The sequence below is a fragment of the Magallana gigas genome, chromosome 5 (genome assembly GCF_963853765.1).
Source record: "Magallana gigas chromosome 5, xbMagGiga1.1, whole genome shotgun sequence".
NCBI lineage: Eukaryota > Metazoa > Mollusca > Bivalvia > Ostreida > Ostreidae > Magallana > Magallana gigas.
In genome coordinates, this window is record NC_088857.1 from 34,975,023 (window position 1) to 35,000,643 (window position 25,621).

At 31.6% G+C, this 25,621-nt stretch overlaps 1 protein-coding gene and 1 long non-coding RNA gene across 2 annotated transcripts; both read right to left on the reverse strand.

Moving 5' to 3' along the window:
- Positions 1-2,072: 2,072 nt before the first annotated feature.
- Positions 2,073-3,609, reverse strand: LOC105337689 (uncharacterized). Its single transcript, XR_010714027.1, has 3 exons — positions 3,484-3,609; positions 3,140-3,308; positions 2,073-2,253 (listed from the first exon to the last, which is right to left on the reverse strand). It is a non-coding gene; the product is annotated as an uncharacterized lncRNA (long non-coding RNA).
- A 3,177-nt stretch (positions 3,610-6,786) lies between these two features.
- Positions 6,787-24,663, reverse strand: LOC105337690 (atrial natriuretic peptide receptor 1). Its single transcript, XM_066084753.1, has 24 exons — positions 24,510-24,663; positions 23,756-24,167; positions 23,140-23,517; positions 20,269-20,429; positions 19,186-19,326; positions 18,956-19,091; positions 18,535-18,626; positions 18,269-18,410; positions 18,009-18,090; positions 17,720-17,837; positions 17,410-17,484; positions 17,109-17,186; positions 16,167-16,271; positions 15,712-15,783; positions 14,965-15,112; positions 12,869-13,030; positions 12,215-12,380; positions 11,462-11,611; positions 10,932-11,055; positions 9,793-9,861; positions 9,514-9,688; positions 7,509-7,607; positions 7,003-7,094; positions 6,787-6,896 (listed from the first exon to the last, which is right to left on the reverse strand). Exons 2-24 carry the CDS (start codon positions 24,048-24,050, stop codon positions 6,843-6,845), a joined length of 3,114 nt encoding a protein of 1,037 aa, XP_065940825.1. The 5' UTR covers positions 24,051-24,167; positions 24,510-24,663; the 3' UTR covers positions 6,787-6,842.
- Positions 24,664-25,621: the final 958 nt, after the last annotated feature.

Sequence of the window (25,621 nt, forward strand, 5' to 3'; positions counted from 1 at the left end):
TTAAACTAAAACAGTTCTTAACAACATATGTAATAAAAATTACCGACGGTAAGTGAAGAAAAAAATTATCATAGTTTTTGACATTTTCTGGCAAAGAATCGATTTGATTTTTCTACATTTCAGCTTCTGTGTACATATTATATTTCCTCATCCACATTCAGAAAACGCCGTGCAATTATATGCGTAAACCCCTGAAACTGGTTCCCTAACCAGTTTGAATGATGTATTATTTCTGCTCAAGGGGACAGTTATTCCTTTCACCGAAAGTAGAAGTTTAAGGACAATGAAGCGCTGAGCTATGCTTAGCGCGTTTAAAATGAACTTAAAAATTGGTTTTTGAGGGCACACATCAAATTAGAGATATCGTCTTAATCTAATCAATAAATTAGCTGAAATGATTAAATAACTTAACTCCCGCAATCTTATGACCTATTACTATAATATATTCTATAATACTGTCATGTGATCAACAAACGCTAGGTGATCAACGCCCTGTCTCCCATTATTCCTGATGATCATCAATAACTGTTTATGACCTTTTTGAAAAAAAGTCAATATTAGACAGTTTTGCCCGAGAATTAGAATTATGAAAAGCATTTTTCAAGTAACAAAAGTTGTCATTTACTAGAAACACTACTAAAAAGGTATCTGCATTACGGATGTTTAAGAAGACACGACACAATCTACCCTAAAAAGACGCATATCTACCTCAGGCACTGTTATGTATCGTTAATGAACGTACGATCTAAGAATAATAAAAATGTTCATGAAAGGAATTGAGTCATAATTAACATATTTTTTTTTTCCATTTTACAGTTTATTTTCAGTGAATTGACATATGACTGAAGACACTGACACTTCGTATTGTGCTTGACTGTATATCAGTACATACAACTACCTTAACGACATATGCTTAGTAGGCATTGGTTATTTGTATATCTGTGTTATGCATATGTTGCGTACTACCGTATATCATATACACTACGTGCTGTATAGAGATTGTCGCTTCTATTAATGCAGAGAAATTCTGAAGGCCGTTACGATAACACTTTCCTTCAAATAAAGCTATGCTATAGGAATCAAGGCCCAGAAAATGAAATATTATGATTCTGCATAACCACTCTTTCGATTGTCAAAGCCCATACGCGTTCTTTCAAACGATTTAATGAACTATTATCGCTAAGCACTCAACTTATAAAAAACTACCGGTATTTATGCCAGTAAAGATGTAAACAAATATACAAGGACGAAAAAATATTAATAGAATCATTCATTATTACGAGTGTGGGATAGTGAAATTCCACCGAGGGGACAAGATTCATAGTCTAGGACGAGGCTTTGCCGAGTCCTAGACCGTGAATCTTGGCCCCGAGGTGGAATTTCACTATCTCACACGAGTATATAATGAATGATTATTTTTCTAGCATTATTTTACATAAAAAAAAATGTCTGACAACTTTCTGTCATGACGTTCAAAAGATTACTTTCGGTTTATCCCCGCGCGTGCTTCAAATAGTGCAAGTCAAAATAAGAGCACCCGACAGTTTCATTAATAAAAATATAATAAATTGTAATTAACTAAGCAAAACAATTTCTTAATGAATAATCTCAATCAATAATTTTGCATTTCCATACAGCAGAAAACATTTGTTTACGTTTTAAAGCGGCGTAGTAATACACAATGTAAGACAGAAAAATCTCACACTGCTGTCTCACACGGGACAAACCGATCTCACACCGGTGATAATGCGAGAAAAATGTTTCTCATAATCTAAGATAATTCAAAACTTTCCATTGGCAGCAGTGATCATTATAACCGTTTTGCATACTGTTTAAAGTTGCAAGTCTAATAATATTCTTAAAATACTTTTTTCACACAAAATCTCAATACCTATATAGAAACCTTTCAATTCCATGTTTTATGCCATTAAAAGCACATAATAAATTTCCTTGAGGTATTTGCATGTACATGTAGACCGCTTATCACACTGTGTTTCATTTTCATTCATTTTTTAAACCCAGTCATCTCCAATAAAATAAGAAAGAAAAATAAATATACAAAAGAAAAAGACGTGAAAGTCTCGTTTTACTTAGTTATCAGATCACGCTTTACAACAGCAGAAGTTTGGGCCACAGCTAGTGGAGTTACAGCCATCTCGGTATCTATGCATGGCAAGCAATGCCTTCCCCTTCTCTTCCGGTTTCAAAGTAGCATGCTTGTAGTAGAAATGGAATGCTTGGAAACAAGTTCCCCTGTATAGAGACAACATATCTTGGAAATAATCATCTAGAGCTCTATTTGATTTCCAATCACAAATATATTCAAGCTAGCTATTGACTTAACCAAAAAAAACACGTTAAAGATAGAATAAATACGGAATATTTATTAGTGTTTATGTCTTCTGTTTCTTATAATGAATTCTGCCGCGTATTTCTAGCCTGTTACACTTGAAAGCATATTTTAAAAGCATCTTTTCGTTTTCTAATTTTTATTTTTTTTTGTTCTATTAATATGTACGTCTTCAAAACTTTATGTGAACTGAATATAAAATTAGGTTTCGTACAAGATTGGGTTCTAAAATACAGCAAACGCTTCACGCTTAAACAATGCAAATTATATATATATATATGATTAAGTCAATATCATATATAAGGCTGACTAACGACCGTGTACGTTTTGTTGTTAATTTCATTTTTTTTCGACTTCCAAAATTAAATATAATGCATATAAACTAAACATGCATAATGGAAAAAAATTAGGTACTGAAAATGTTTCTATCACAACAAAGCGTCTACAGTTGATAAAAACTAATCGGAACAGTTTTGGATTAAAAAAAATCGGAAAATGTATTTTTTTTTTTAAAAAGTAATTATTGTGATTTAAAAACAAAACTGGTATATGTTAAACTATTGCAGAATTACATGTGCGAGATAAATTTAAAAACGAACGAACAGGGTAAGAGGACACTTTAATATAAATTTGGTTTAATTCAAATATGTTTTAGGAATATTTTTACAGATTGTCACTTTGACCTATATTGACCATTCCCCAACTTCAGTATTAGTTTATGATATGTCAAAATATTCAATAAAATCTAATACCTCTCTGTTTCTTGCAAATAAGTTAACTGATACATACGTAGTAGATCCCTGATTCCCATAGATTGCTCTCATACCACTGATGGCATTGCTACAAATCGTATTACACGATGCCTGTGTCCCGCTGCATGTCCTCCGAATGGCAGATACAAACCCACCAGGGGAACTAGCTGCACAGGCTGCTTGTGCAATAGCATCTGCGTCAAACGCTTTAAAAAAATACTTTTACTTAAAAGACTGCTTTAAAGAGTCATTCGTAAAAAAAAAATAGATATTAATAATCTTTAATCATAAAAGGTACGACTTACCAAGAAAATATGATATTGATTTCGTTCATCAAAGGCAACTATAACAAAACATAGACGATGATTCAGTCATACATACCGTGTGCTCCTACAGCAAATACCAAACTTAAAATGATAAGTCTGGACATAAAGGCTGGTTTCATGTTTATTGCTATAATGTATAAAGCAATTCACTGTAATGCAATATAATTAAACTGCTTCCTTTTATAGCGAAAGATAAAATTTGTTTTCCATTCGTTGTCACATAAACCTGTTTGCAAAATAATGATTATGTCAGAAACATGAAAAATATACTAATAAATTAAGCCTGATGTTTTTATATCATAATCACCGATAATTGGAACAAGTGACATCAATTATTAATCATAGAAAATAGGGTCTGTTGACTTAAGCAAAATCAAACGAGAAACGACGAATTTCCTTTTCCATTATAGTGACCATGTATAATAATAACGGTCATCAACTTTCCTTTATCGAATACAGTGATTGTAAATCAGTATTCATTATGGTTCTTTTTGAAACCAAGGCGTTATGGTATGTTCACAAGAAGAACGGTCTCTGACTGTCGATGGCTTTATTTAACAAATTAACCACTGTTATTTACCCAAGGACCTCATTAAGGTTAAACATTCCAAGTTTAGTACTATTTTGTTAGTTGGCCGATTCCAATTTTTTGTTAAAGTTTGGTTTTTGATAAACCATTCATTGTAATCAATGAAAGAAAAAAGAGGCCCATTGGCCACATCGCTCAAGTGAGCAACAGTTCATTATATCATTTTATATTAGCTTTTAAATATTTTCCCCAATGTATTTCAAAGTTAGACATTGAACCCCTCTAAAGGCCCTAGTTATAGTCTTGGATTACAATTCAAACAATTTAGAATCTACCCTTTCTAAGAATGCTTGCATAGTAATTATAGCATTGTAATTTTTTAGAATAAGATTTTAAAACATTTTTACTTATTTTTCTATAAAACTTTTAACCCCTCTTGGGCCCCTAAGGATTAATCAGGGTCTTATAATTTCGACTATTAGAGTCCACATTATTTAACGATGATGCATTGTAATCTTTAAAATTGTAGCATAGTTGTTCTTGATAATATTTTTAAACATTGTACCTATTTTTTTCACAGTACCTCTTGGGGGCCCCAGAATTAATGCAGGGGTCACGATTTGAACAATTATGAATCAACATTATACGAGGATTCATGCGTAGTAATCTCACAAATTGTAGCTTGCAGTTCTTGAGAAGATTTTTAAACATGTTCCCAATATATTTCTCTGATAAGATTTGAACTCTTCTTTGTGATCAATGTGAGTCTGGGGGTCACTATTCTCACAATTTAGAATATACATTACATTGGGACGCTTTCATAGTTATCTCATAAATTGAAGCATTGCAGTTTTTGAGAAGATGTTTAAAATTCTTCACTATAGATTTCAATGTTAAACTTTGAACCCCTCTCGGGGCCCAAGTTTAATCCGGCGGTCACGATTTTAACAATTTGAAATATTCACTATATATACAAGATTTTGTGTAAATATTGGCATTTCTGATGCAGTGGTTCTTGAGAAGAAAATTCTTAAAAACATGCACTCTTATCACTGTTTTGCAATTATCTCCCCTTTAAAAAGGGTTGGCCCTTTTTATTTATTTAAAATTTAGAAATATCTCTCCATTATTATGCTTTGTACCAAGTTTTGTTGATTTAGACTCAGTGGTTTTAGAAAAGAAGTCAAAAATGAGGAAAATGTTTACAGATGGACAAACGGACGATGAACAACTGGTGATCAGAAGAGCTCACTTGAACCTTGGGTTCAGGGAAGTTAAAAAAAAACCCTATCAAGCAGACGTAAAAATAATGATTTTAAATTTCAAAGTTGTCTTTCAACTATTGATTCTGACATATAAAGTGACCATGCTAAACAGAAAACAACTGTATTAATTAGAAGATTAGTTAAATGTAATACCTAAAGTTAATGAACCTGTTAAAGACTTTGTAGTGATGTTATGAAATATGATGATTTTGATTTGTAGAATTATTAACTGTAAAACATTATCGTTATACATGTACTAGCTATTACACATGTATACAAAACAAAATAGTGGCACTCACTTGTTATTTATCATGATTCTATCTATTTCGATGGTAAATGAGAAATGCAAAAGACACACATTCAAAATATTTTCTTGTTGTACAATGAATATTCATTGTTCATAAACACAAGCATACCTATTACATATAACCTAGAGGAGCTCATAAGCTGTCTTAAGTAATGACCGAACAAACTTACCATTAGCTGGGTTTTTTGTACTATGCATAGGATACTAATTTCAAAATATTTGAACGGGGAACTTAGACAATTGTTTTACTTCAGTCTTTCTATAATGATAAATGAAAGGGAAAAGTTAAGAAGAAAACTTGCACATCAATATCACGCATTATGGTAATGCGCCGAATCAAGAAATTCAAATTGAGTTAAAAAGGATCTTAAAAAATAGAACATTTAATTTATTTATTGGATCGTATAACTTTAAACAAGATTTTTAAGCAACGTCTTACACGAAAACCTTAGGGGCGAGAATAAAAAGGCTGCGATTACTGTTTACATGGAAATTTTCGCCTCATGTAAGTTTTGCCCTTCTCCACTTTGAAACAGTTTTGCCCTGCTTGAATTCGTCAAGACACAGTTGTTTTTTTGTTAAAGAAAAATTGGGATATTGGAACTCGCCCAGTCTTCAACTGGCCAGCTAACAACGAGAGCGAAATGGCGAAAATAAAACGGGCTGAATATTTCTATGTTTATAGTATTTCCCTGTATACAATATTGTAAAGTGATAAATTTTATGCTCATGTTTAAGCTTTCATATTGATTTAAGATTTGACAATGCAAATTTATAATTACAATTGTTATGATAAAAATTAACCAAAAAAACCGGAAAGTTTCATTACGTTTGCAGTTTGAAAAGAATGAAAAAATGTGAAAAAAATTGAAAAAAAGTTTTGTACTTGTGTAATTCAATAAAATTATAATTAAATGGGTCATTGCCACGAACGAAAAAGCATAAACATATTTAATACATGATGTATTATAGCCCTAGTTCCTTTAGCTGGGAATCGAATTTAATTACTCTTGTCAATAATTTGCAATATGATGTATTATACCGGTATATTGCATTGCACAGTAAAAGGGTCTACAGAATATACCTGCAAAAGCGGCTGGACATACTAATCCTCTCAGTTTTAAAAACAAAACATCAACTAGTTTTCATTTTTTATGTATCAAAATTTATGATATCAATATATATATATATATATATATATATATATATATATATATATATATATATATATATATATGTATAAATATATAAGATTTTTTTCAGAATATGTTTTTCCAAAATGTACACAACTCGGTTCAAGGTCTTCAAATGATTTAGTTCACTGCTTCATTCCGTGTCAACCAATAAGTGTTCATGAAACCTTTACCCTATAAATGAAATTCATAATAAACTGTTAAAAAAAATAATATTTTCCATGATTTTTTGTGTAAATCCTGTTTCTACAGAGTTAGCAAAACAGTCTTTGAAAAATACCTTTACTGGAATTTCACCTCTTAATTCTAATTTGAAAGCTTGGTTTTCAGAGAGAAGATTTCTGGTCGACTCGCTTACATGGATTTTCAGGGCTTAAAATAGAGATAAGACATCATTATTTTCCCCGCATACATGATGTAAAATGTTGAAACATTTAAACCTATGTTTCTGACAAATTAAAACAAAATGGAGATTTGGATTTACTTAGACTTACAGTTCTTAACTTTTAAACTAGTCATTAGCCCCTAATTAACATAATTTGGTCAGATAAACCACAATTTTATAGAAGGCAAGACTTACCCCCAGAAAAAGTAATTAAATGATTATGTATTTTCTATTTCAACATTCTATGATTATTGATCTTAAGATTTTTTAAATTGCTCTTTGCTGTGTTCTTTCGTCTGATGAAAAGAAAATTGTCATTTTGCAACTTGGTTTTCAACAAATTCTCTGAATCGGAAAATAAAGAATAGGCACTGCAGTGCTTTCTATAAAATAATATTAACCTTCTCCAGTAGATTCCATTCGTGAAGCAGTGTTTACCGTGTCCCCAAAAAGACAGTATCTAGGCATTTTTCGCCCAACAACTCCAGCACACACAGGACCTAAAGTCAACAAAAAGTTGGACATTAACTAACACAAAGATGCATGCATTGATGCAAAATGCAGTTTTGAAAACAAATCATAAATACATGATTTTAAATATAGATATTACCAAAATAAAAGGCCGATGGTTGTTGCCATTTTTAGACTTAATTGATGGAAGAAGAGCTCTACTTTAATATGTCAAGAAAAGTACCTTATAGGTAAAATATACGGATTTTTCTTTTCTGAATAATTGTTTCAAGTTAAAAAAAAAAAACAACAACAAAATTGTAGGTATATATGATGGTTACTTTGTTGACCATCCTACCCTTTAAAAGCTGTAAACTTTTACTTTAAACATTGCATCTTTGAACATTAAAATCAAGCATGAAATGCCAATATAAAATTGTTTAAACAAATTATATACAAAACTTTTAGAAAACAAGAGGCCCATAGGCCACATCGCTCAACCGAGAAACGAGACATAATAAAATCAGCTTCATGGAGTCATAAACAAAATATCTAAACAATGTCAAATAATAGATCCTGTATAAAAATCCCCAGCATATTTATATGTTAGTCATTGAGTCCCTTCGTAACAATGTGATTTAACAGTCATATCACATATTGAGCTTTGCATCTCTCGAGATCTTAAACTACCATTTATATGTGGATTATAAACCTACATCAAAATTTGAATCCCTAATGAGGCCCAAGAATTGTCCAAGGGACCAGAGTCGAAACAATTTTAAAGAATCAACAATATGTCAAAATTCCTGCATATAAGTAAAACCATACAGAATAACATTTGAGTTTGTGTCAAAAATTTAAATGTTTTCTTTCGTAAAACTGCCCCCCCCCCTCCATGTGACCCAACCCTACTTCTGAAGATTATGATCGTGACAAATTTTAATGTACATTATCTGAACTGACTAAAGTTACAGCTTTTCTAGGCAAATTGTGTTTTAGAAAATGATTTTTAAAGATTTACTCCATATTCATATGTTAAAAATTTGACCCCCCCCCCCCAAATTATGACCTAACCTTACCCTTTGGGATCATGATTTGAATAAACTTTAATCTTCCCATCCAAGTGTCAGCTTTTCTGAGTGATTGGTTTCTGAGAAGATTTTTTATTTATTTTCCGATGTGAAAATTAAAACCCCCACAGTGGCCTTATCCTACCTTTGTTGGATAGTTTTTATCAAACTTGAATCTACCAAACCTTGGATGCATTCATACACGTTTCAGCTTTTCTAGGTGATCGGTTTCTGAGCAGAATATTTTAAAAGATATCTCTCTATATTCTTCTACGTAAAAATTCAACCCCGCCCCCCCCCCCCCCCCCATTGTCTTCCCACCCTAACCCTGGGATACACTACCTGAGGATGGTTCCACACAAGTTACACCTTTCCTGGCTGATCGGTTTACGAGAAGATGTTTAAAGATGTTTCTCTAAATATTCCAATGTAAAAATTTAACTCCCCTATTGTGGCCCCACCCTACCACCGGGGATCAAAATTTGAACAAACTTGAATATACACTACCTACACACTACATACACACAAGTTTCAGCTTTTCTGGCTTAATGATTTCTGAGAAGAGGATTTTTGAAAAAAATAACAACAAATTTTCAATGAATTTTAATTATCTCCACTTGAAAGAGGGCCTTGACATACAGAAAGACACAATGACAGACAGACGGCGGACAAAAAGTGATCAGAAAAGCTCACTTGAGCTTTCAGGTCAGGTAAGCTAAGAACTAGGCATTAAAACAAGGTAATTTAACGCTGACGTCTACATGATTAATTTCAGTCAAATATGGGTGCAGCCTATAAACTTGTTATTAACAGTAGTCGGAAAATTTTTAATCATTGTATATGATAACTCTTTTTTTGAAAGAGTTAATTTAAGTTTGATAAATACCTGAATGTAAACCGATGCGAGCACGCAGTTGTACGTTCGGTTTATGACGGATTTTAAAATTTTTGACGTTATCTAAAATTATCGTCGACATTTTGGCTATTTCCTCCACATGTTTGTTGCCATTACGCACAGGTAGTCCCGATACGACCATGTACGCATCCCCTATCGTCTCGACCTGAAGATTTTAAAATATGAAAACCACACTTAATTCGATAGAACATAAAAATTTACATCTTCTTAAAAAATGGTGTACTTTAAAATAAAATATATTAAACATACCTTATAAACATCAAAGTTTTCTATAATCTTGTCAAAGCAGGTGTAAAGGTCATTCAGCAAATCCACAATCTAAAACATAGAGAAAATTCGGAAATATTTTTCTTACTATTTTATTTGGATATTTTCAAGAAAATGTGTAAATAACAAATTGAAAATCCGTGGACAATACGTTTTCATAAAAAACCTAATGCTTCTACCAAGACTTTTTCCCCAAATTTTCTTCTCTCATTTTGTGCTATAGTCAGAATTTTCACAAGCTTTTTATTTTGAATTAAATGATTTGATTGGACTCAAGTGTGTTTGATGTGTGATTTAACAGTATCTCGGTAAACATGTCACACTACAATGTTTTTTTTTCAAAATTACCACGCATAGATAGTGTTTTGCTAAAGCACGTTTAATATTACCAATTATTACTACCTGTAAAAATAGCATACGATAACTCGTACAATCGTAAACATTTTCACAAAAGCTTCATTCAGAGTAAACTATATTTTTAACTAAAATTGGGTATGCTTCGTTGTGTGATAAGCGCTTTACCTATGGTTTTTATGAAATTTGATTTTAATATTTCGTATATAATATATTAATTTACCGTCCTTATCAAAAATAAATCTATGAGATATCCTAGATATTTTTAAAAATGTAAATCATTATCTATAATGGTGTCATATAATTTATAATTTTATTGCAATTGAGCCACTAGGCTATTTTACGGAGTTTTGATATAGGAAACAGGTGCTACTGCTATTAATCGTTATGGCACCTTAGTGAGCGATGACTAGTCCAATATACAGTATAATGCAATTAATATCCATACATGAAGGTTATGGAACTGATGTTTGTATTGATGCTGCAAGGCTTTACTGCATGCTATTTATCATGTTTTTTTTATACTTTGCTGAGTTATGCATCTGAAATTTTCTGTTTTTCAAAACAAAAGTGAATTGTAAAACTGCATTGGGTTTGGGGTTTTGTGTTTTTGTGGGTTTTTTTTTTAAATATACAACAAAGGGCTTGTTTACGATTTCTTGGGATATCATTACATCTCGACACTAGACACGGTAAAATGTATTATCTTGTGAAAATGTACCTTAAATAAAGATACAAAATATTATTACAAAATACATATACTATACCTGCATTGGAGTGCTTTCTGAGGAAAGAGAAGTAAAGCCGACGATATCACTAAAATACACGGTAACACAAGCAAACGCCTCTGGGTTTACCATTCTTCCATTTTTTAGTTCATCTGCCACTGACCTAAGAGAAGAATTTTAGCTGTTAAATCACTTTCTAAAAACCACTATGATGTATATCATGAAAGCTTCTGAAATTGAAATTTAAAAAAAATCAACGTTATTAATACATGTATCATAAATAAAGATTTATATCTAAAATCACTCCTATGATAACAATTGGAACATTACATATTCTACTTAATATTACTTAATTATAATTACTTGCTTTTAATTTATCTTTTGTTCTGACAATAAAATCTAATCATGTAACGAATATAAGAAGGTTCGTGTTTATTTTATGTATATTTGGAACAAAATGATTTCTATCAAGAACAAAATGACAAATATTTATGTGAGAAATCAACATTTCCCCTTTATGCCTTTGATTATCGCATAAAAGGCAGCAGACGTATTTAACAAAGTCCTACCTAGGTAGAACTTGATACAATAGTTCTTCGGCTCTTCTCTTTTCATCTAAAAATGCTTGCGTTCTCTCTTCGACTAAATCTTCCAGATTGTTTGCGTATTCTTCCATGCGGGAGAGAAGATTGTCCAAAAATTTATCTCCAGTTTTGTCCCTTAAAACAAACAATTCGTAATGTTTCAACGTTTAAGACTTGACATTTTTTAAACAAAACATACTTCTTTTTTTCTAGCTTTTGCATAAACAATATCACACGACTAATTGGTATTTATTTCCAATATGTGTATGTGTTTAAACATAAATTTAAAATAAATCATAACATTTTAATCATTTGAAACATCTTTTTTCGATAAGTTTCTCATAAAGTAAAGATGATTTTTAACAGATACAGAATCATGAATGTATGAAGAAACATAGCTCTGAAACACACAATGAATTTATGTTACTTTGAGGTGGCTAGGTGGTCAACAAAAGAACCATTATATCTGTCTTAAACTTTGCCAGAGGATATTTTTTACCATAAACTATTATTCAGTATAGAAAAATCCAAAATATTTCAGCTCTAAAATTCCAATACTTTACTATGTAATTAAACAGAATTCTTCATCTTAAGAGGGTAAATACAGCTTAAAAAAGGTCACGATCATTGATCCTTCTTAATACTCTTTCGTATAACACTATGTATAGATGCAATTGTTCTACAGTTAAATGAAAATGAACGTATTACATGAGGAACATACATATAGTCGTCACATACCATTTCAAACGTGTTGCTTCCTTCTTAATGATAGAAAACGTTGGCCGAGATTTCGGGTTTTCATCCCAGCAAATTCTCATTAGACTGACCATGTCTTTGTCAGAATCGGCATCTAAACGTGGTCGGAAAGGCGTCTCTTCCACATACTTTATTTTCATGATTATCTCTGGGTAAATACAATACATACGTACATATGCACATGTTTAAGCAATGCCTATCGGTTGCGTTGAACTACATCGGCATTTCATTCTTACAATTTATTAAGAAACAATAATAAAGATATTAAAAGGATGAAGACTAAGTTAATGTTCTATATTCTGAAGAAAAATGATACAAGAGCAAAGGGATGATAGTCATTTGTTTATAAATATATACAATATATAATTGAAAACAACAATATTTGCAAATTTTTGACAATATTTAAAATCATTTACAAACTTCTTTTGTATTTATTCCAGAGTTTTCGCCAGCTGATAGCTTAAATACATCTATTGATTTTTTTAATGTGTGTTGTCTTGTATCAATTGTGTTTTGTCAAATATAAGCATTTAAAATAAACATAGAAAATATTGACTGTTTTATGTAAAAAAAAATAATAACTTCTTGTATGCATTTACATGTGGCTTGTATAATATAAAAGAAAATTCTAACTACCTTTAAAGGTAAGGAACTCTTGGTCGTCCTCAAATGGTTCTTTGCGTGAAAGAATTTCATACAAAATAATTGCAAAACTATATACATCTGCATATTGCATTTCTTGTATACTTTTCACTGCATTCTGTTGACGGATGGCCTCTGGAGCAACCCAGAGAGATTCTGTGTCAAAAAAAAAATATGAACACAAATTTGCATCTTTAGAAAATGTTTGTCTGTACGAAGTCTGATCATGTAATAATACATTAAAGAAGACTATTTTATGTTGATTTCATTAGTGAAATGCAGCTAAAACTAAATAAGATACACCAATAAACGCCTTGCACATTTATAAAAGACTTGTTCAAATGGCATTTTCAACTAAAATCATAATACCTTTTCAGTATTCTCTTTACAGCTGCAAAGAATTACGCAATATGAACAGAATACCGATAATTATTGAAAATACTTAACTTTTTCTATCAAATCCGTTTAACTTTAATCATGTACAGTCGACATATCATACAGAGTTTGAGGCCTTTGGGCATCAATCTTTGTAGGGTGAAGTACGAGGTAAAAAATATTTTGCGATAAAACAATTATCTCATTTTGCCTGTTAGGCCGTAGCTGTTGTGTAGATAAAACGAGGATTCAGTAACATAACTGTAGCTATAGTGACCTCATGCAAAATATGTTGCAACCTCATTCAGTATTATAGAGGACAACAATTTAAAAAAAAAATAGTATTTGAACTTGCAATAATGGTGGTATGGGATAAATTCTAACTTTATCATTTATTTCAGGATGTCTAAAATTAGAACGAAAGTTTGAAGTTGAAAAGAAATAAATGCAATTAGTGATATCTACCGCCACAAATACTTAGTAGTGGTTATGTTTGTTCCTTAAGGTACCTCACTACACCTTGAAATAGTTTCTCAAATCAGCAGAAATTTACTTGATTATGATAGAAAGAATGATGGATAAGAATTATATATATCAAACAGGCGAGAAAATGTACAATATTAGATAAAAAATGATATTTTCAAAAATGTCATTCAGTAAACATGAACAAAAGCCCCAGGTGGATTCGAACTCATTACCTGCGGTTCACAAGCCCGATACTTTAACCACTGAGCTATGACGATATACATCTGAATCGATTGATACAAACAGTTTAACAAGACTTTTAAATCGCCATCTTGTGACGTAGTGTCTTAAAAAGTATAAGTCTCGGTGTAGTGAAGTACCTTAAGAGGGTTGACTTATGTGTTCATTGCGCATTTTTATTTACGTGTATTTATCTTTTATTAATTTTTTTCTCCATACCATTTGTTAAGTTGAACACAATAAACAAAATATACATAAAACAATTTTGATTTTTTAAGGATTTTTTTTATATTTTTTAAACGATTTTTCCGAAGTTCGTTAGATGAGCGTTGCCATTGTGCTTTTCGACGTTATGATAAAATAAAGCCTTGTAGGAGTGTGTAATAAGAAATAACATATGAAAGAAAAAAGAAAAAGCGTACGCCTTTGAAAATTCATACACAACATAATGCTATCCTCAGAATTTTTCCCCCTTTTTTAAAATAAATCCATTGTAACAATCAAAATTTGTCATGCTACAAAAATAGAGCAAAATGTGGTGCATTTTCATTCTTTGAGATGACCCCCCCCCCTTAAAAGCAGTCGACGGAGTTGTAATTTTTCATATAACGTAGACAATGATATTACTTATCACATATCATAATTTGAGGAAAATTCCTATGGTATTTTTTTTTTTTTGGAATCTGCTTCGAAGTGCGAAAAATGACATTGTCCTATACAGTGTATATATTCAATATTAAATGAATATGTATTTTCAAATGGACCTTAAAATAAACCAGATGGTAGATTTCCTTATATATTCGTCAGTAAAAACAGTTGGTGTAAATTATCCTTGGTTAAAAAATAGAGTTTTGCTATTCTTAGGCAAAAAAAACCCAAATCGGCCTCCTTAAATTAGATTTAATCACGAATTCGTTCAATTGCAATTGAAATTGATCCTTTTTTTATTGCCCATCTTAATTAGCTTGAACAATTTTCTAGGTTAAATTGTAGACATCTAGAAAAAACACCTTTTTTGGTAATATCAATGTCGAAATCCCGCAGTGACTGTATTCCAAATTCTGTAACTTTCAGTACAAAGCGACTGTCGATGACACAATTCATACTAGTCAGGTGACCATGATATTTGATATTTGAATTATGGATGTAGTCCATTGCCTGTAAAAATAAATTATACTGCGCGTTTATTTGCACACACAAAAGTATGCTTACAATTAACTTGTTCAAAACAAGTTAACTTTGTTAATCATTCGATGAAATAGTTCCAGAACTGCATCTCATCAGATAAAAACAATTGTGCTTGTATTAAGAGCTCTTTCATAAACTGCAAGCAGATTATAAAAAGCGTAAACAGTCCCAAACCACTTTATATCATATACAGCTAATAAATGAATACAATATTTATTAGTTTAATACGATATAAAATAGTTTGAAACTGTATACGCGCGGTTTATAAAAAAAAGCATAAACAGTCCCAAGCCATTCCATGTATTATACAACTAATCAATAATGCATTCATTCCTTAAAGAATATAACAATGTATTAGTTATATTGAATTCCAATATAAAACAACATGTTTAAGTTTTCAGACTCCAATTTCAAAGAGTCATATTCCAAAATTTATTTTTTTATAAAGTTAAAAAAAAAAATAACCTAAAAAAAGGTATTTGCTTTACCATGTTGCATTAAGAGATTCAGACGTCAGCTATTTGACCTAAAGAAGAAATACACCATGAAACATTTGTTCCTTAATTTACCTGAATAATGTCGCAAACTAACGATGCCCGAAAATCCCAATTGAGTGTAAACGAATCATTGCTTAGGATGTCCTGGATAAAATATATATATATTATTTTACTGAAAATTAAAAAATTATATTAAATAAATATATGACACAATAGACAAACACATCGTGTTTATAGGTCTAAGTTCAAGATAATTCTCAACAAATCACTCGTTACAGTATTAAAAGATCTTCATAAGTCATTGTACTACTTAACATTGTTATGCACTTCCTTTACATTAAAAGGATTAAATTTACTATATTTTCAAGTAACTGTGTTGCTATAATATAACTGGATCAAGGTATTAATTTTAACAGAAATTAACTAGCGACAAGAAAATATAACTTTCATACTCTTGCACAGCATGTAGAGGAAAATTTGTTTGTTTAAAATAAGCTATACCTACATGAATGAAGGTTAAAAGTTACCCGTAAATCCCCACGTGTACAGTATTCATTCACTGCATAAATGCCTGTTGAACCTTCCGTAAGACCTATGAACTTCGTCAGGTTATTACAATTGATTGTCCGGAGCTGAAAAGATGTTGTATGAGATCAAGATCTACTTAATGATTTCAGGGTATGTTTTTGGTGCCAAAACCATTATAACGTCATAATATATTTGTTAAAATCTTTTTCTCGTACTTAACGGCTTTACAGAAATTACGTAGAAAATGAAACGGTTTTTTGACATTTTATAATAAGTCATAGGAAAAATAATTTCGATACCCATATTCAATTTGACTTCATTTTAAAGGGGAGGTCAAGACCTTGTTTGATGTCGTTTTTTTTGGAGAGACTGTAGGCAATCTAGATATATCTCATTAGTCAAAAATAGACAAAACTCCGAGATTTGTTATTTATAATTATTTCCTTCATTTACTAGTAATATAGAAATTGACAGTTAAAAAAATTATATTTCATTGTGTTTACTAAATATTTAAGCCCCGATACATACTATCAAAGACAGCTATTGTGATGAAGCATCATTGAAATTTTTTTTATCCCGAATTTCATAAACCTGTAGGAATCTTTTATGTACTACATTTTGACATTAAAATAAAGTTGCCAACACACATCCCGGTTTTATTTTTCAAACTGTCCATTTAAATAGTATTCTTGCAGAAGATGAGTGCAAAATAAAGAATTTCAAAGTCGATGTCGCATGTTAGGTCAAGGTTTTCATATTGTAATGGCATAGCGGATTTGCATAGCAAATCTGAATTTGAAGTTTTATAAGAAATTATGTTGAACAGCTTCTTGCAAGAAGAGGAAAGTTTAAAAGATATAGTGAGAGCAATGACAGAAAGAAGGTCAAAATTAAATACATGTTACAACTCATTTATTTAAGCATTAATCACATAAAATTACCTTCAGTAAATCTCTAAGAAATTCTTCAGAAGTGGGCAATGAATTTCTTTTGAACTTGAAAAGAAACACTTTTGTCCCCTTTGTAAGATAAAATTTAAATTGGAGAATATTAGATCTTAATAATATGTCGATATTTCATTTCAGCAGCATGAAATGGAATTCTGCACATTATTACTTTCATCAAAATAATCTATTTTATTAAGTATATCACATAGAATAAATATGCAAAGCAATTTGGTTAATATAATACTATTACATTAAAAAAACAATGTCAGCATTATAAATAATAAGCAATACAAACCTTGTACGTTGCTACCAATGTGTTTTTGTATTTCACATTCACAATACTTATTTCGTCACCAGCTAACGATTTTAACTGAAAATAAAAGTGTCCTTTAATACGCTGAAAGTATGTTTGAAACATTTTCCAATGTTAAGGTTTCAAATAACCATTTGATTATATCTTTAATGGAAATAATCTGCAATAATGAAAAATACATAACAAAAGTAAACTCTTCAAAGAAATTGTAGTTGAAGCGGTTGAATGTTTAATTTAAAATTTAATTTCAGTGTATGGCATATTAAAATATTCATTATAAGATGTGTTCTGCCTTTGCCAGGGAACATCCTAAACTAGAAGCCTCGCTGTTTGCGTAAGCAATCCACGTCAAATCGTCCCACGTTATTCTCCACCAGTTGCTGTGGATTTCAGACTCCTTTTTCATTTTTCTACGAATGAAAAAAAATACTTCGAAATCGAAATCAAATACAAAATGATCAATACAATTTCCTTTCCTTCATACGCGTGTAGTATGTGATGAAAGTGTTGCTATAAATGAAGGAGAAGATTGTATTTCCAAATCTTTTTGCAATCTCAAAGTCAGAGAAATGAACTCTTACCTGTAAACTAATACTGAGATTATTCCAAAGATCAATATAACACCAGAAAACACAATGCTTACGACCCATACCAATGGAAACTCTAAATTGAACCAAATAAGAACTTATGTGTAATGTGCAGTAAACAAACTCCATCTTGTCTCTATAAGTTATATTAAACATTTCATTCTTGAAATTTACTAAAAAAAACAAAAAGTAGAAGTATTGTTTTTAAAGTATAGAATAAAAATTTCCCAACATTTTAGACTGATGCCTTTTACCTTCAATTTGGCATTCCGGTGCGTCTCCTAGAAACCCACAAGTGGGTCGATTTTTGGGAGGACCTCTATTATTTGGCCAATGAATTGTATTATTTTTGTCGTATTCAAAATATCCTTTAAATCCATAGAAATAACCCACAGCCTATAATATAGAAATTCGACGAAAAAAAATTATCGAAAGGTATCGATTTAGTTTACATATCTATATATATAATTTTGGTAATCAACTGAGAGAGAGAGAGAGAGAGAGAGAGAGAGAGCAATACTTCAAATTCTCCCGACTCAGGATTCAAATCCAGCAACATCATGTCCATCTCTCTGTCGCCATTAGAGTTGATCCGTAGATATCCGCCAACCCCTAGATCATAGAAAACATTAATTTTTCACCTCTGCTTGATATCAAATTAATCAAGGCTCATATTAAGTAAATCATCGACAAAGTAGGTGAGGAAACAAGTTCTAGAGAAAAAAAATACAAGGAAAAAATTTAAATATAGTTTTTGAAAAGATTTGGCACTGTCTGTTTAAACAAATATTCGAATTGAATTACTATGAGGATTATCAGAAAAGTTCACTTACAGCTTTTGATCACGAAGTTTTTCAACTACAAAATCACTATGGTCATTTAATGAAAGTTTATGCATGTATGATTTAATGTCCAGTACTGTACATCCAGTTTAAACTCACCGTCAAAGGTCCTGTTCCACATTCTTTGGTTGATTTCGTTTGCGTCGTTGTAATCTTGGTCAGCTTCAATTGTTTCTTTCAAAACTTGGCCATATACAGTGAATGCATCATAGAAGGCAGTGACATAGGGACTAACCTTAAAAGTTAAAATCCCAAGAAAGTCAACTACTATTTTTAAACACTTTATTTGTTATTTTTCTCATGTTTTACTTATACTTGCATATACTTACCTCATACTGAAGAGCATCAAAGCTGAAATTATAAAGTTCCATGGATCTCTCTTTAACTATGGATTCAAACGTTTTGAACTGACTGCTCGATGGTTTGAACAAACTAACAACCATCATAGACTCGTATGCTTTCCTAACAATCTGAGCAAAAGAGGGATTAAATATATAAAAAAAAATTAAATGAAAATTTTTTTCCTATTGAAAATGATATAGGATCTTAATATTTTGTCCACCTTGAATTTAACACTGTGTCGGATATTTGCACCTGTCTAAGCTGCAAGTATCGGAAAATTCAAATTTGCCATATGATAGACCTTTACTTATAGAGTTTATAACCATTTTTGTTATTGCTGTATCTAAATTTCAGGTGAGAAATTTACCTTAAGAAAATAAATTCTTACGGGAAAATAATTTTTCCTACAGGAAAAGCAATACTCCCTTAGGATATTTTGAATTTCCTGCCGGAATGAAGGAACTTTCTATAAGAATTTGAATTCCAATAGGATTTGAACAAAACCCTCTTGGGATTTTAAAATCAGACAGGAAGTCCTAATTTTCTATAGAACTACCTGTCTGAATTTAATTCCTGTCGGAAATACTTTTCTCCTTTAGGAAATATAATTCCATTACAATTGTTTGAAAATACCATAGGATTTTCAATATTTTGTGTAGGAAAATTACTTCTCCCATTGGAATTATTATATTCCTAGGGGATATTAATTGTTTAAGGTAACTAGATCGTTCTCGTTGTATGCAACGAGTGGGACTTCTGTCCGATTTTTTAATAGATCAGATCTATAAAACCCATCATTTAAATGTAAATGAAGACCTTAAATATGTCACATGTCTGGTGAGATATGCTAAAAACGAAAGTGGTTATATACTCTCTACGCAATGGTCTATCACTTGGTATAAATGGATTTATACGAAAATGTATTCTAAGCGGGTGTAAAATTGCCACCTTGGCACGGGGATAATTATTCGGCACAGTGTTATTTTTTAACGTTACGTTTTGTATTGGAATGCAAACATCATTATTTCCCTTGACAAATGTGTGAACACCATGAACAAGATATCGTTTACTTCATCATATTGGTCTCCTCTCTTCCAGTGGATATTACCATTCCCGTTACCACGAAATGACTCAAAATAGATGAAAACATAATCTCCTTCCAGCATCCCAAGGGAATGTGCAACTATCATCAGTTGTCTGAGAGCAACACTATCACCGGATATCGCAAACACTGGAGGAATAAAGGGTCAAATTTCACACAGTGAATTGTTTCAATTTTCATTACATAAGCATTCATTTTTTTATTCTCTGTCAATCGGTTTTACCTGGGTTAAAAATTAAATATTTAATCACTCCATTAAGGTGAACTATTGCAGAGCATGCATGTGGGCTTTTCGAGTATCAAACCTATTTGAAGTGAAAATCGAACAAATGAATTATAGATTATGAAATACCATTAAAGCTTTGAAATGTAAATTTGCATTGTTTAATCAGAATAAACATTCCAAGTACTTGTACCAATATTTTCATCTAAAACTATTTTCACTAAATATTTGATTGCAATGCATCTTATTCTCTACGTCTATGTACAAATGACAATTTGCGCTTTTCAAAATACTAAACTAAATTTTTATCCTTGCTTATTTATATTTTGTATGTCTTGATACCTACATGTAACAAAGAAAACGAGAATGCTATGCGTTATTATAAGATCATTATTTACGACGCAAGCTCAAATTATTTATATCATAAGTACGATTATTTAGATTCAAAGGTAATGTTCTAATGAAACAATACATTGAATCTCAACAGTCGTAACGACCCAAATTAGATCATAGGAATTTTTTTTTATTTCCGTTAAAATGCATAATGAATTTAATAATTCACCAGTATATATGAAAGTGAATGTTAAATAAATGTTTCTGAGATAGAAAAAAACAGCAACCAATGTATATAATTTGTTCAACGTTTATTACACAGTAGTAGGTGTTTTATGCTGAGTTTTGGAGAATTATTTTTGTGATCGATTGATACATGTACATACAGCAAGCTCTGGCACCACACTTTCTGATTAATATGTAAAAACTAGAATACATATCAATACATGTTTTTTATGTGTGATCCGAGATGGATTAAAATTTTGTTATTATTGCAAACAGTTAAATAATCAATTGATGCGGGTAACTACGGTGTATTTGACCCGAAGAATAAGCTAAAAAAGGATGGGTTTTTTGTTTGTTTGTTTTTTTAGGGGGGGGGGGGTCTTCTTATGTATGAATCAATTTGATCTTATCCAGGCTAATGAATATACACTGAAGTGATGAGCTATTTCATCGAATCTTTTGAATAAGTTTAAAGTGAAGAACAACCAAAAAACACATTTGATGTAGTCTTGGCCTTGTAACCCCTTTTACGCTATAAAGCATTGACGGCGATTGTGTTTGCTGACTTTGTCGCTCTATTCTAGCTGATGATTTGATTTGAGTTGTGTGTTCTATGGGGAGTCTGTCATTGATACCAATCAGAGGGTCTCTATAACCGTGATGCAACAGTTACATAATATATGACATTGTTGATTCACTCTAAGTGGTCAAAAGTACAGCTGCAATTCTTACTAAGTACCGCCCTCCTTTATACTAAACTATAATTTTGAGACAAAGGGTTGGTTTATATTGTTTTCTATTTCTCAGTTCAGTTACCATTAATTTGTCGGGGTTAAGGCCAAGCTATATAAATAAATGAAAGGTGCCTACAGGTTTATGAAATTCATGATATAAATTCTTTTAATGATGTTTCATAACAATATCTTTGTTTCATTTGGTGTACCGGGGCTTAAATTTTTGGTAACACAATGAATCAAAGTACTGAAGAACTGACGGGAGTTGATTTTATCGATTGTTATTTATTTTAAAATCAATCATATGTTATTTTGCATGGCAAGTAAATTCCTATAAGTATTTGAATTACGCACATTTTTATAATATGAATCCTACAGGAATTTCGTGAAAATCCAATAGCAATCACGTTGTGTAATATTCAAAGAATTATTCCACCAAACTACGTATTAGTTATCGAAATTGTATGGATCCTCTTCTCTCGTTCAAACAGACTCTCAGCTGTATCCGTTAATCTCCGACAAGCAAGAGAGACCCTATGCTTGTCGGAGATTTACGGAGACAGCCGAGCGTCTGGCTGAACGAGACTATATTGAACTCTGGCGTACGTAGGAATACATAAAATGTACGACTTCAAAAAATATCTAAATTGTTTGTACCATTTAAAATCTGACTATTTACAAGGTATCTATAAATGAGTTTCCTTGAAGAACAATGCTTAAGAACTCATTACATCGAATTTATTGATTAGAACTAAATGTTGTCAGCGTAGTTAATTTGTGCTTAGGTCCAAACATTGTTTCACTTTCGGTTTGCCTGAGTAACTGCATAGGAGAGTTGATTAAAATCAACTCCCAATAATCATGTTTTAAACAACCATTTTCTATGTAATATGAAGGATAAAAGAAACAAATCTCGAAGTTTTGTCCATTATTGACTAATGAAATATATCTAGAATGCCTACAGTCTCTCCAAAAACGGCATTAAACAAGCTCTTGACCTACTCTTTAAAATGATGTTAAATTGAATAATATACATGTAGGTACCGGGTTTACTTTTCCTCTGATTGAAGATAGAATGTCAAAATATTGTTTTATTTTCTACATAATTCCTTTAAATCCGTAAAATACTGGAAAAGATTCATCAAATCAATTATGACATCATAATGGTTCTAGCACCAAAAAGACAGTCTGGAATGATCTTGACAATGCTTATGAGGGAACTGTATTAGTAAAGTAAATAAGTATTAGGCATTAGTAGAAGTAATTATTAATTTATGAATTTTTGAGATTCCATTACCAATTTTACATTTTACTCTACACCTACCTCTAGATGTTCTGTTAGCTGTTGTTAATACATCTAAGTAATCTCTTCGAGAATCCGATACAAACTTAAGAAGCGTACAGGTTAACCCCGCTTTCTCAAATTCCTTGTGCAGGTTTTCTCCTATCAGTCTGTTGAAGTTTCTCGATGGGATTTGGCGTTTTCCCATGACATCATATATGACCGTTATATCTGTCCAATTAAACTCTCTAAATACACTTCTGTAAAACCGACCTAAGTGTTCGTAATTGAAAGCAAGTCTTGTCAATGTCCTGAAATCATTTTTGTTGCCTAGTTCGTCATCGGTGCCGACGGGAGTCAGGATTGGGTAATTCCAGTACCCCGCCATTCTTCCTACCACATCCACTGCTGAGCTACAAGCTTACAAAAAAGTCATATAAACATTTAATGAGTTCATGTTTAAAATGATGCGATATTGCATCGGCAATGGTTGAATAATTAATCTATTCTGAACAGCAATGATGCACAAAATAGTGTAGAACCCTACTGGGTACTATGTACAGTTGTACATAACAATTACGGGTTTTTTTTCCAGGTAGAGTTCATAATTATTCTTTACTTTTTAAGTTAAAAACGGGATCTTATACATAACACATACCTGGTCCAATAAATGCAGATACTTTATGCTTATAGTACATCTCTGCTGCTATTGCTCCTACCATATCGGCCACGCAGAATTCTGTAGTGACGTTTAGAATGAACGTGACATCAGCTTCGTCTGCAACGATTTCTCGTAGTTCCTTTATTCCAATTTCAATGGCTGGTCCCGTACGATGGAGCGCGAACGGTAATGCGTTTTTATCGGCTACGATTCCCCCGATTGTTATATTTTTACGTTTGGCCCAGATCGCCGTCGCAACCAAAAGAACAGAACAAAAAGTCGTCAGCAACATATCGAGGAAAAAGCGTGGTACGGTCGTTGGCGATGCTTTTAAAGTAAGGCGGGCTTTTTTCTAGATTCATTATTCTAGATTAATGAGGCCCTGTGCCATTGGTTTTTCTTTGCTATCCTGGAAAGATCAGAACACATCAAAAGAGTTCATTTCATAACTACGTTTTTTAATATCACTTGAATAAGGACGTTATAGCAATCTATATTCATAATATTAATTAACTAACGCGTATCTTCGTAAAGATCCTCTTGTTCATTTTTCGATGTCTAATAAATAAGGGGTATTGTTTGATCCGATTCTTGTTATTAAAATCAAACTGTCAACATAACCGTAAGTACTTATAATCATTTTGGTTCTCGGGTCTAGCAAAAACAAATAAATCTTACTTGTTTTGAATGTTCTAAATATTTTTTACATCAAAACTCACATTCGTTATCAGATATCATAATGCATGCTTACCAAATTTAAATAAGTCAATAATTCACACGGACAAAATATCTCCTAAAAGAGGATGATTCACTGAGAAGGATGTCCGTTCCTGATGCCTGGGGAATTCCCATAATATTGAACAGCTGCGTAGCCGATTTTAGTATTACGCAATCAGAATGACACTTTACAGTGAACTGGCATTTTCTTAATTGCACAAATGCCTTTTATAATGTTTTTTCTATTGATTTTCATTTAAACATCTCTCTCTCTCTCTCTCTCTCTCTCTCTCTCTCTCTCTCTCTCTCTCTCTCTCTCAAATACACAACTCTCCATCTTTGGTGCTCACTACTCAAGAAGTTTTCATTAGTTTTTTTCTTGCGTTTTCAAAGATGGTTTATGTATATTCTAAAACAGTAGAACATTTGATGAATAGGTTTATTTTTTTATCATGACTAATTCGGCTTCCTCTTTCGGATTACTAATACATGTTCATATATTTTTTCTTAAATCCGTGCGGACTGTAAAGCAAAACTGAAGATAAACCGTTAATTAATTTTGAGACCACTAACAGTAACAAGAAATATTCCTAATTTTTAACTATTGATTCGATAAAACTGATTTTAACAAAGCTTTTCACCGATCCTTGAGTATGATGAATTTCTCGATATAATAACTCGACTCTGAAAATCGTTTTCACAAAGCTAACATGAATTTTTAACAGTATTTTACCGCCATATTAATAACATTTACAACCGTTCCTAAAATGCTACAGTATTGTAAAAACCGATTAAGGAAATTGCCAGTGGATATCAACAAATTATTTTGCATAAATAGGTTGTCACACTTTGCGTGACATAGCATTGCAATTCCTACCGAGTGCACATTTGTGTCATCCTGGTATATACGTGATACTTTATCCAATAGTGTAAATATTCTTAAAGGTAACTACTAAAGCAATAACTAGTGTAGTAACAGCGTCAGGTAATTTTTATCGATTTCTCCAAGTAAACATTTGTTTGTTAATACTGTCTCCTCACATACTCTTTCAGTATTTTGTGCATGTATGTCGTCATTTATATCAGGATTTGAAAGAAGACGTTGCAGACTTATGTCATCTTCAAATCATGTACACATACTTATGA

Excerpts from the sequence above, each read along its gene's own strand:
- LOC105337690 (XM_066084753.1), bottom strand. The coding sequence starts at position 24,050 with ATGTTGCTGACGACTTTTTGTTCTGTTCTTTTGGTTGCGACGGCGATC. Across the intron at positions 17,485-17,719 it reads TAGGATGTTCCCTGGCAAAG|TTAAAATCGTTAGCTGGTGA; the intron begins GCAGAACACATC and ends TTTTATTTTCAG. Across the intron at positions 17,187-17,409 it reads CATTGGTAGCAACGTACAAG|GGGACAAAAGTGTTTCTTTT; the intron begins GTTTGTATTGCT and ends TATCTTACAAAG.